The 11,859-nt window shown below is 30.1% G+C and overlaps 3 protein-coding genes across 3 annotated transcripts; all 3 read left to right on the top strand.

Moving 5' to 3' along the window:
• Positions 1 to 2,195: 2,195 nt before the first annotated feature.
• On the top strand, positions 2,196 to 2,777 carry TVAGG3_0696160 (uncharacterized protein; the record flags this gene model as incomplete). Its single annotated transcript, XM_051243214.1, has 1 exon — positions 2,196 to 2,777. One exon carries the CDS (start codon positions 2,196 to 2,198, stop codon positions 2,775 to 2,777), a length of 582 nt encoding a protein of 193 aa, XP_051089801.1.
• A 553-nt stretch (positions 2,778 to 3,330) lies between these two features.
• Positions 3,331 to 4,851, top strand: TVAGG3_0696150 (bifunctional inhibitor/lipid-transfer protein/seed storage 2s albumin superfamily protein family; the record flags this gene model as incomplete). Its single annotated transcript, XM_001305028.1, has 1 exon — positions 3,331 to 4,851. The coding sequence occupies one exon, from the start codon at positions 3,331 to 3,333 to the stop codon at positions 4,849 to 4,851; it is 1,521 nt and encodes a 506-aa protein (XP_001305029.1).
• Positions 4,852 to 6,015: 1,164 nt separating this feature from the next.
• Positions 6,016 to 7,682, top strand: TVAGG3_0696140 (Ser-tRNA ligase family; the record flags this gene model as incomplete). Its single annotated transcript, XM_001305027.2, has 1 exon — positions 6,135 to 7,640. The coding sequence occupies one exon, from the start codon at positions 6,135 to 6,137 to the stop codon at positions 7,638 to 7,640; it is 1,506 nt and encodes a 501-aa protein (XP_001305028.1).
• Positions 7,683 to 11,859: the final 4,177 nt, after the last annotated feature.

Raw genomic sequence — 11,859 nt, 5'->3', positions numbered from 1 at the left:
CATAAATCATAAAATGAGGTTAAAAAATATGATTCTCTATCTCATGTCCGAACCCAATGAAATTGAACTACAGGGCTTGAGGTATGGTGAAATTGGTATAGTTTATTAAGGGTTTCGTTTTGCGAAAAAAACGTACAATACGCAATTTCGCTAAAAAAACATTTAGCTAGCAATTTCGACCTTTGACTCCACTCAAGACGTCACTTTTTTAATTTTGCGGTATCATATTTTTGGAAAATCTTTATGAATATTATATAAAAAGTCTCTTTAATATCTATATTTCATATTTTTATCGATTTTAAAAGTTTTTGCGAAAAGTATTCAATTATTTTTGCTATTTGGTCGGGTAAATGTCAGATTTGCGACATTTTCTGATATGATATTCAGATTCTACGTTGATAATAATGCTTATAGAACCCACTTGCTATTGTGTCAAAATTGCGAAACCGATAGCAAAAATATCTCGCAATATCAAAATTGAGATATTGAGTGAATTATGCATTATAGAGATTAAAAATCTGATTTGTGAAAACATCTCATCAGTTTCTAGCTAATTCAAAAATCTTTACTATCTTATTCAATTAAAATGAAAAGGGAATAGTTTCATTATGCTTTAAATGACAGCCTTATAATATAATCATAGTTTTCGCTCAATATGCAGCATTTTTTTTCGAAATCTATGGTCAATGTCCTAAATACTGATTGCTTTGCATTCATATCTCTTACATTTTCTATACCCACATCACTATTCATTGCTATTCCTATCTTTTTCATTTTTGTTTGTTTCTCATAATTTCTCAAAAAACACGATAACTTGATATTTGTAAATATCATACTTTATAACGTAAATAAGAACTTGACCTATTAAGAAAAGCAGTAATGAAAAGAAAATCTGAAATTCATAAAAATTACAAGTTTCTGATGACAATTAGCTTAATTAAACCAGGTACAAGATTATATAATTGTATTTTCTATCCAATTATCCATATAATATCTTATCCAGAAAAAATAACTTGATCAATACCAAATGATTTTTTAACTAGTAAATAAAGTATTTTCTTTACACACACATTGTATATCATAGTTTTTTTTTGGTTTCGCAAAACATCCAAAAACAAATATGCTATAAAAGTGACAATTTTAGCAAAACGAAACCCTTAAGTTTATCGAGGTTTGTAAGAGGCTAGGAATAAAAATGACGTAAAATCAAATAAGTTTTACATAAAAATTGGATATTTCTATTCTGCCGATATATAATTATCTTTAAATTGTTGATTATGTTAATAATATAACTAAATTTAAGCTGTTTCTTTGATTTGGAAAGATTATTGTAAAAGATAGCAAACTTTATCATTATACTAATCAGATGAAACAGATATCACTTATAGAAACTGAGTTCTGCTTGTCTAATTAAATCAATTCACATTTTTATCAAAAAAATGCATAAAATAAAAAATTTATTCAAAAAATTTGATAAAAACTATTGAAAAAATATCAAATAATCTTTCAAAATTTGAAGAGGGTTATTTTTATATCTTCGCATAAATCATATGCTTTATTTGCTTTCATATTTGGGATTGTCCATAGTTGAAACAAATAAAAACATCACAGAAAGCCTTATTTTACAAAATGATGAAGAATTTCGGATTTTAAACTGCAGATTTATGAACATACAAAATGGAGAAGCTCCAATATACTTCCGTGCTGAAAGTTTAACGTATTCACATAGTGGAAGTGTTCAGAATTGTGTTTTTGATTCGTGTTCAGGCGCAGATGCAAATACAATAATTTTAATCTTTTATGAAGCTAGTTCCGAATTTACTCTATCAAGACTATGTATGAATTCTTGTCATTCAGAACGTGGTTGCGGTATATGGAATTTAAACCCAAGCTCTGTTGAAATCGGAGAAATTACCTGTTATAATGCAAAATCATCAAATTATTCATCCCAGATAAGTAACAACTTCAAAATGACAAAATGTAACTTCACAGAGTTGATTTCTAGTGCTGATCATATTTTTGTGATTGGAACTTCAACTTATACAATCGATTTTACGTGTTTCGCCAAATGTGACTCAGCCAATTCATTGATAAAATCTAGTCAGAATAGTGCTACTATTACTACTTGCAATTTTTTATCAAATGAAGTAAAAAATGAGAACCCTTTAATCTTATTTGAATGAAGATCGGGTATTTTGATAGAAAACAGTGTGTTAATTGGAAATACCGTTGCAAATAATCATTTTATAAAAGTTGTTTCTACTCCAATAGAATTCCAGATTACAAGTGCTCTTATAAATAAATTCGCTCCTAAGGATGACGATGAATTTACAAATGAGTATGGAACAATTGGTGATAATGATTACATAAGACTTGACTTTATTCCAATCGAATCATGTATAGAATCTGAAGAAGAAGATATCCCATCATCGAGTTCCTCTAGTTCTGATGATTCAATAATTATTCAGCCTAGTCAGACAATCGTACCTACTGAAAGCTCTCCAGATAATAGTACCAAAAAGACAATAATCATTGCCTCTTCGGTTGCTGGAGCTTTGATAATTATAATAATTGTTATTGTAATTATCTTTTTAATCTGCAAAAACAAGAAAAAAGATGAACCTCAGTCATGTGAAGAAGATGTGTATGATGATGAATATAGTTCATCTCAAGAAGAAACTCTAAAAGCAGAAAATCCTACAAGCAATCAGCAAGATAATAACGGTTGCAACAACAATGATGAAGCTTCTCAATCTGTTAATGTTGTCTATATCTAGTATTAACATTTGTAATAATTTTAATAAAATTTTTGCGGAAAAATTGATATTTTTGATATCTAATAAGAGTAATACAAATGCAATAGAAATAATTACATGCATCCCTTTCTATTTAATATTCTTTCGCACTCAATTTTAAATAATTTGAATATTTCCATTACAACACTGAAAATACTAGAAAATAAGTTTAATTCTTAGGATTAATAATGATATTATTCTTTACAACATTAAACAGTAGATATTTTTGGCAATTCGTTTAATTCTTTCTGAAATTGAACATTTTAATAATTAATAATAATTTATGACACATTGGAAAGAATTTATAGCGTTAATATTTTAAGCCAACTCAAAAATTAAATCCAAATCTACTAAATTTATGACATTATCTCAAAAACTTAAAAGTCAAAGCATAAAAATTAATTTTAAATGACCATTAGAAAGTCTTTTCGTTTAAAATTTTAATTGAATGCTTCTTAAATTTGATGCATTTTTCTTTCAATTTTTTCTCTCACAAAATTTAATCAAAAACTTCAAGTAGTTATTCAAGCGCCAAATGCTAAAACTGATGGCATTACGACACTTCACAGATAGTTCAAGACTACGCAGAAGCATTCTTCTTCATTCAGAACTATCTCCATCAAATCGAATTTACAGTGTTTCTGAAAGCGTTAATCTAGAGAATAGCCAATTCATTAGATGCTATGCTGTAGGATTTAGGATGGACATTCAAGTTGGTGGTGCTGTTTTCTGTACCAATTCTAAATTGAATTCTTCAAAATGTTATTACTTTCAAAATTATGCGGTTTACGCAGCTGCATTAGCAACACTATCGTCATCATTGTACATATCTGATTGTATTTTTAGTGAAAACTCCGCCTCACGTGATATTGGTGCAATTTGGTCGATGTCAAATTCTCAGACAAATATTTTAAACTGTAATTTTTCCAAAAATACAGCAACTACATCATTTGGTGCACTATGTGTCAATAGTTCATCGTTACTTATTAACAATTGCCGTTTTGAAGATAACACTGCAGCTGATATATCTTCTACAATTGGAATATGCAACATTCATAATCCTGTTTTCCAAAATTCTGTTTTCAAAAGCGAAATATCATTACCAATATTTTATTTTGAAAACATAAATAATGAAATAATAAGAGTTAATTATGATTCTTGTTTTTTCAATACTGGTAATGAGGATAGGCTCATGAGATTCTATTGTAACACTGTAATTAATATTCAGGGCTGTACCTGTGGCACTGCAACAAAATACAATACGGTAAATGCAATCGAAGGCCTAATAGTTCAACTAAATGGAGAAATAAAGACATCTATTCCAAATGAAAGAGAGTGCTATCTTTATTTCAACCCCCCAGATCCAACACCAGTACATACTCCATTTAATACCCCATTCTTAACTGCGATCCCAACTCCATTTATAACAGTGGAACAAACACCAGGTTCATCAGCAATAGAAACACCATATCAAAGTCCTCTTCAAACTGTAGTTCAAACTCCATATGGAACGATTTATCCATCCCCAAGTCCTTCTTTATTACCAACACCTTCAATGTCACCTTCTCCATCTATGTTCCCCACTCCAACAAATTCGATGTCTGCAACTCCAAAAGAAACTCCAAGCAGTTCAGCTCAGAAAACTCCATCACCAACAGAATCTCAGGAACAACAAGATGAAACTCCAAGTCTTCCAAGTCTTGGCCTTGGATTAGGTTTAGGTGGAGGACTTTTGCTCCTTTTAATTTTGATCATAATTATCTGTTGTTGCTGTTGCAAATTCTGCAAGAAACAATGTTGCTGCTGCTTCAAATGTTTCAAATGCTGTTGCAAACCAATTTGCAAAGGATGCTGCTTTTGTCCTTGTGATGATTGTTGCCAGAAAGATGATTTATCAGATTCGGCCATTAACAATAGTAATTACTATAATTATAATGGAAAACAGCATTATGTTATAGATATTGAGAAGGCTCAGCTTCCAAAAGCAGAAGAATGCGTCATTGTACTTAACCCACTTTGGAGAGGAGGATCTGATATTGTTACAATAGATGAATAAGTAATCTTACACAAAATATGAGATGTCTTTGTTACTTTATGATAATAAAATGATTTTATATGATATATAAGTAGGAAATAGAGAATTTCAATCCACATTATTGAATGATATTTAAGAAAAAATATTATATTTAACCAATCAACTCATAATCTTATCAATATTATATATTCGTACAAAAATATATATTGGTCTTATTTTCCCAGGAAAATTGTGGATTTTGATTTTTCTTCTTGGATAATAAACTAAAATTAAAAATTAGCTGTATTTAATATGATAACAAATAGATTACATTGTGTTAAAGTTTATAAAATAGAATAAAATTTAATTTTTAATAGAAATTAAAAAATAAATTTAAAAGAACACCTTCCTAACTAGATATTTCGACTTGGCACATACTATCTGTGTTGCGATTTAGGAAATTGAACAATAAAACCATAAATTTTGGATTTCATGATTCAAATTACGTAATTCTTCTGTAAAACTCAGTGTATGATCAATTTTTCGATGTATAAATTCTGATTCTTATGATTGAAAGAAAGGATAGTCCAATAATATTCAGAAATGAATTTGTCCGAAATAGAAAGAAATAACAATGAAAATTATTATTTGATGAAGGAAGAAAATTACTATAATTTTAGTAATGCAACCGCGAAAAGGGTAGGATGAAAGATGGATTTTTTATAAAAATGACACTCACTGATATGTGAAAGTTGAGTGGCCGATGTTCATATGAAAAAATTAAGCCTTTCCTTGGTGAATTTTGTGAGCCGATAGAATATCTTTTCAAACTTTTTAGATTAAGAAAATAAGATATTTGTATTATTTGTGTGATAACAGGTCATATTTTCCGAATAAAGTAAAATTGAAAGAGAATACCGATCAAAATATCTATTTTAAAATAACGTATATTCATGCATGTTAATGATTGTGATTTGTTTTCATATTGAATTAATACTGTTAACATTGAAATGAAAACGCTCTCCTTTCAAAATTTTCAATAAGAATAATTTTATTGATAGTTACAAATATAGGTATCAATGCGTTTTGCAAAATATCATGATTATCAAATTCTGTTGAAAATTAGAAAAATATCATTTAATGATAACAAGTAAAATTAACAATTTATCCAAAAGTTATTTGAGTTTCATTAATTTTCCCAATAGTCGTAATATTGCTTAGCATATATAATACTATCTAAATGAACTGAATAATTCATTGAAGCATTCAATTTTTTATCAAGTACTGGAATTTGAGAGAAATTTGGCCATTTCATTAAACAAAGAATGTCTGCTGCAAAGAAGTCATCTGCTGCTCAGGTATTCACTGCTGGTGTTGATATCAAGAACTTCCGTGGTAAGACCGATGAAGAACTCCAAGTTTGGCGTGAAAACCAAAGAAAGAGAAATCGTCCACCAGAGTTAATTGACCAAATCGTCAAGGACGATGAAGAATACCGTGCTGCTCTTAAGGCTGTTGCTGACACAATGAAGGAGAAGAACCAAGCTCAAGCTTCTCTCAAGCCAAAGGGTGGTGTCAAATTAGCTCCAGAAGAAATCGAAGCCATCAAGGAGAAATGCCGTCAACTTACAGCTAAGATCTCAGAGCTCGAAGCAAAGCGTGATGAATTATTCGCTAAGGTCGAGAAGGAATTATCCACAGTTGGTGTTATGATCGAGCCAGAAGTCCCAGATTCACTCGATGAAGCTAACAACAAGGTCATCATGATGTGCGGCAAGATCCCAGAGATTCCAAACTTCAGACCACACAACGAATTACTTGCTATGATCGATGGTTACGAACCAGAACGTGGTGCCCGTGTCGCTGGCCACCGTGGCTACTATCTTAAGGGCATGGCTCTCAAGTTGAACCAGGCTCTCTTCAGATACGGTCTTGATTTCCTCCAAGCCCACGGTTACACAGCCATCCATACACCATTCTTCATGAAGAGTGAAGTTATGGCCCGTGTTTGCCAACTCGAAGACTTCCAGGAGACATTATACCACATCGACTCTCCAACAAACGATCCAAAGGATGATATGTTCCTTATCGCTACATCAGAGCAAACACTCTGCGGCTACCATCTCAACGAGTCCCTTGATGACTCACAATTACCAAAGAAGTACTGCGGCTTCTCATCCTGCTTCCGTAAAGAGGCTGGTGCTTCAGGCAAGGATAACTGGGGCATCTTCCGTGTCCACCAATTCGAAAAGGTTGAACAGTTCTGCATTACATCACCACATAATGGTGAATCTCAGAAGATGCACGAACAAATGGTCCACAACTCCTGCGAATTCATCAAATCCCTCGGCCTTCCATTCCGCGCTGTCTTAGTCGTCTCTGGCGAACTCAACTACTCAACAGCTCGTAAAGTCGATATCGAAGCATGGTTCCCATCATACAACCAGTACCGTGAACTCGTTTCCGCTTCAAACTGCAAGGACTTCCAGTCACGTAAACTCGATATCAGATACGGCCACGGAAAGAACAAAGACGGTGAGAAGGAATACGTCCACATGCTCAACGCTACACTTTGCGCTACAGAGAGAACACTCTGCTGCATCCTCGAGAACTACCAGACACCAACAGGTATCAGAATTCCAAAGGTTCTTCAGCCATACATGAGAGAACTCATGCTCAGTGAGAACCACTCAAACGAGGACTACAACAAGCCAGATCTTGATCTCCAGGCAGAACACTGCTCAGTTCCAGAATTCAAGGATATCGACTTCATCCCATTCGTTCAGGATGCCAAGGCTGTCGCTGGCGTTGATGGCAACACAAGTGTTTAAGATGTTTATTTAGAAATTTTAATAAAATAACAAATGCTTTCATTTGTATTTTTTTTAATAATCATATGAAAAATATGATAGATATTGTCCATAAGTTAAGAATCCGGACTGTAGAAACTTTAAAATTGGTAATTGAATTTTGAATTTCCAAAATCAGAAATCAAAATCATTCTTAGATAGTTTCTTATCAAATTGTAACGAAAATTAATGGGGTTATTGAATTCAGCCATTATTTATCCAAACGAGATCCGTCAAAGATACAAAATTGAATAGGAAACGAAAAAATAAAATGTCAAATAAAGCCAGAATACAAAATAAAAGCATATATTGCATGAATAATGCAAATCATTTATTTTTCTTGATAAAAATTGTAATGGATTTTATTTCAATGATGACTTTTTTCTGCTTTTTCAATCCGCATAGGCCAAAATTAAAGATTGACCTTGTCAATTCTATTAATTTTCGAACCAATTCAGTGTTACATCATCCAGTGGCTGAAATAATTGACCAAGAAGAAAGTTTTGAGATCCAATTTGGCTACCAAATTAATTTTTCAATGCAAGAAAGACGCACACTGCATGTATCATACATAAAAGATTCAAATAATGAACAACCACTCATAAATTTCAATATTTCAGAAAATAATAAAATTCAAAATATCAAATTTCGATTAAAATTAGAAAAGTCGCAATACAATTTTAATAATATCTCAATCACTCTTCATGATAACCTATTAAATGATACACAAATCGACATATTTCAAATTTCAATAAATCTTACCTCTAATTCCAATCAATTCGGTAAAAATATCTTAGAAGATAATCCAAGAATCATTTTTGATTGGTTTAACTTTGATAAATTCAAATATCTAAATTATAGTTTTACATTTTGCAACGAAATTGAACTTGATACAACAGTTAAATTATTTATTGATACAATAGATTTGGGATATGGCTTTGGACCTTGCAAAGGGTGTTGCCCTGGAAATGGTTTCAAAGATTTTATAGATAATATAGTTAGACCTCCACTTAAAAATGGAACACATACAATGAAATTTGTAGCAACAGATTCGAAGAACAGAGAAACAGTTGTTGAAAAGACATTTGAAGTTTATAGGGAAATTCCTTATTTAATTTTCAAACCAGAAATCAAACAAAAATATTTATACAAAATTGATCAAAAAATTACATTTGTATTTCAAATCATAAACAATGAAGAAAAAATTACTCCAAGACTTGAGGCTGAAATCGATGGTATTAGTGATTTGTCTCCAGATTTTAATGATTATGATAATAATTATGAAATTTATTCAATGGAATTGAGCAAAATTAGATTTGGAAATCATACATTAAAATTCAATATTTCAAATGATTTTGGCTATAGTTTATATGAATTTCCTTTTGAATATCAATCTAAATATCTAGACGTTGATTTCGATTTCATAGAAAATAATTTATCATATAACGTAAATGCATGCGAAAATGAGGAAAGCATGGAATTGTATGCCTACATAGATTCATTTCCTGATTTAAATCAAGTTTATGGCTGGGGTAATAAATGCCCAATAAATCAAGAAGTTCATTTGCCTATAGATGTTTTTACAGAACTGTTTCATATTCCATATCTATCCAATGGAACATACACAATGATTTTTCTTAAAAATAATTCAAAACAAGAAATTACCAAAGTTAGAAAAGAATTTGAAGTTGTTAGAATTCAACCTCATTTTGTTTTTGAATCAGAAATCAAGCAAATTTACTTTTATAAGACCGATACAGAAATATTAATCAAAGGAATTCCTGTTTTCAACGAATACTTTTATCATAATGAACCATGTCATATTGATCCTTCTTTTGATTTCTATTTTAAAGATCATCCAGATTTTGTTATTGAAAAAGGAGAATTTTCTGACATTGATTATTCTATTTCATTGGAGGAAATTAAAATCGGAAATCACCTTATAACAATCAACGTATCTGATTATTTTGGTTACACATATTATGAATTTCCTATTGAATATCAATATCACAGTCCAGAAATATATATCACAGAACAATCAAAATCAAAATTCTTTGCTAATGAAAATAACACAAAAGGTTTTGTCAAAGGTTATATTCGTGATCAAAATGGAGAAGGGGAATGCTTTATGACAATTTCAATATTTTCGGAAAAAATAAATCAAATAAAAAGAAGTGCTATAACTAATATAGAAATTGAAGAAGATCAAAATAAATTGTTTGAGTTAGAGTTTCTAATTGATGATTTAGATATCGGAAATTATATTGCAAAGGTTCAGGCAAGAAATAATTTTGGGAAGGAAACAAGTTATAATTTTAGTTTCTCTGTACTTCCAAATCAACCAATATTTTATGTGGAAGAAGCTAATCGTAATTATACAAAATATGTTGATTCATCAATTGATCTTGTTATTCATGTATGTTTTTATGAACCAATCAATATCAGCGTTTATTTTTTCCCTGGTGGTTTCATCAGCATAAGGCATCAGAAATATATTATTGCAAGAAAGACATATTCAAAAGATTCATTATATGATGATGATATTAATATTTCAGTTCCACTTACTGACAAATTTGATATTGGTAGAAATAAAATTATATTTCAAATTTTCTCAGCGAATGATACAAGTAAAGTTTCTCAGGGCAGCACTTATGTTCAAATTGAAGGGCCGCGGCCAGATATGAATTTTACAATTCAAAAGAATCATCTTTATTGATATTACAATGACAAACTTATTGTATCATACAACATTTCAGGTCAAATTGATGAATCAAATGTTTCTATTTATTATTATATTGATAATACAAATGTTTCAAAACCAGATAACTCCAAAACATTGAATCACAAAAATGAAATCTATTCATTCATAGAAGAAATTCCTTTTCCAGAAACTATTCAATTTGGCACTCACAAACTTACTTTTTCCACATGTTATGAAGAATTTCTGTGTACAACTAAAGAGATTGAGTTCACATATTCGCGAGAGAAGATAAAATATTCAACATCAAAACCAATTTTCCGATATTTTCCAAATAAAAGAAGATAATGTCCAGAATATTATTTTCAAAATCAAAGTATTTCAACTATTTCGAAGAGAAGAATAAAGCATTTTAGTTAATTCACATGCTTTTCTTATTTTCATTCTCTATTTAAATGTCGATGATTGCAATCAAAATCGACTAATTTAGAAAACTAAACATCTGTCACTATTTATATTTCAATTCGGAATCCTAGAATTGTTTAAAATATAAATCGATCATGAAATATTAATTTGAATCCATTGTAAGTTGAAATCGATTTAGTATCGGGGAAAAAAGTCAGCGAAAAAAATAACTTGGTTTACTTTTCCATTAAAAAATGTTAGAAAAAAGGTGAATTAATTAAGATTTGGCAGATTCTGTCACTTTTACTTTCAGAATTTTTTTCAGATGACTCGATTTTTATATTGAGTCATCGGAAACCAAGTGTTAATGCATCATTATCAAGTTAACAATATAATATCCTTTACTCTAATATATAAATTGGATGTAAAAATCAATAAATTCATTCAATTGATAATTTAAAATGAAATAAATATGTACCCACTAGAAGATAATCCTAGAATCAATATTAATTGGTTTGAAGTTGGTAAATGTGATTTTTTAAATTTTAGTTTAACAATTTGCAAAGAAGTTGGAGTAGAGACGCACGTTGATATATTTATTGACACAGAAAAATTAAGTTTAGGTTTTTCGCATTCTGATGATGTTCAAGAATGCAATCCTCAAAATATCTTTCATGATTATATGCACAATTTAATTGAAACTCCATTAAAAAATGGGACACATTCAATGAAATTTGTTGCAACAGATTCAAAAAATAAGGTGAAAACTGTTGTAAAAGAATTTGAAGTTCTTAGATTTAAACCGCAATTTGTATTTGAGTCGCAAATCAAAGAAAAATACTTTGTTTATACAGATTACAGAATTTTAATTAGAGGAACTCCTATTTTCAACACTTATATTGATTCATCTATTGATATTAGGCTTAAAGATTATCCAGGATTTGATTTAATATTAAATGATACTATAATTGATTCAGTGAATTATTCCATCAATTTTACTTGTGATAATTCGGATGAATGTATTTTTATAGGGATGTTAGAATCGGAAATCACCTTTTAACAATCAATATTTCTGATTATTTTGGTTTCACATATTAT

Source organism: Trichomonas vaginalis, chromosome III (assembly GCF_026262505.1).
Source record: "Trichomonas vaginalis G3 chromosome III, whole genome shotgun sequence".
NCBI lineage: Eukaryota > Parabasalia > Trichomonadida > Trichomonadidae > Trichomonas > Trichomonas vaginalis.
Note: the sequence above shows the minus strand (reverse complement) of the source record. Positions and strands in the feature narration are given on the sequence as shown.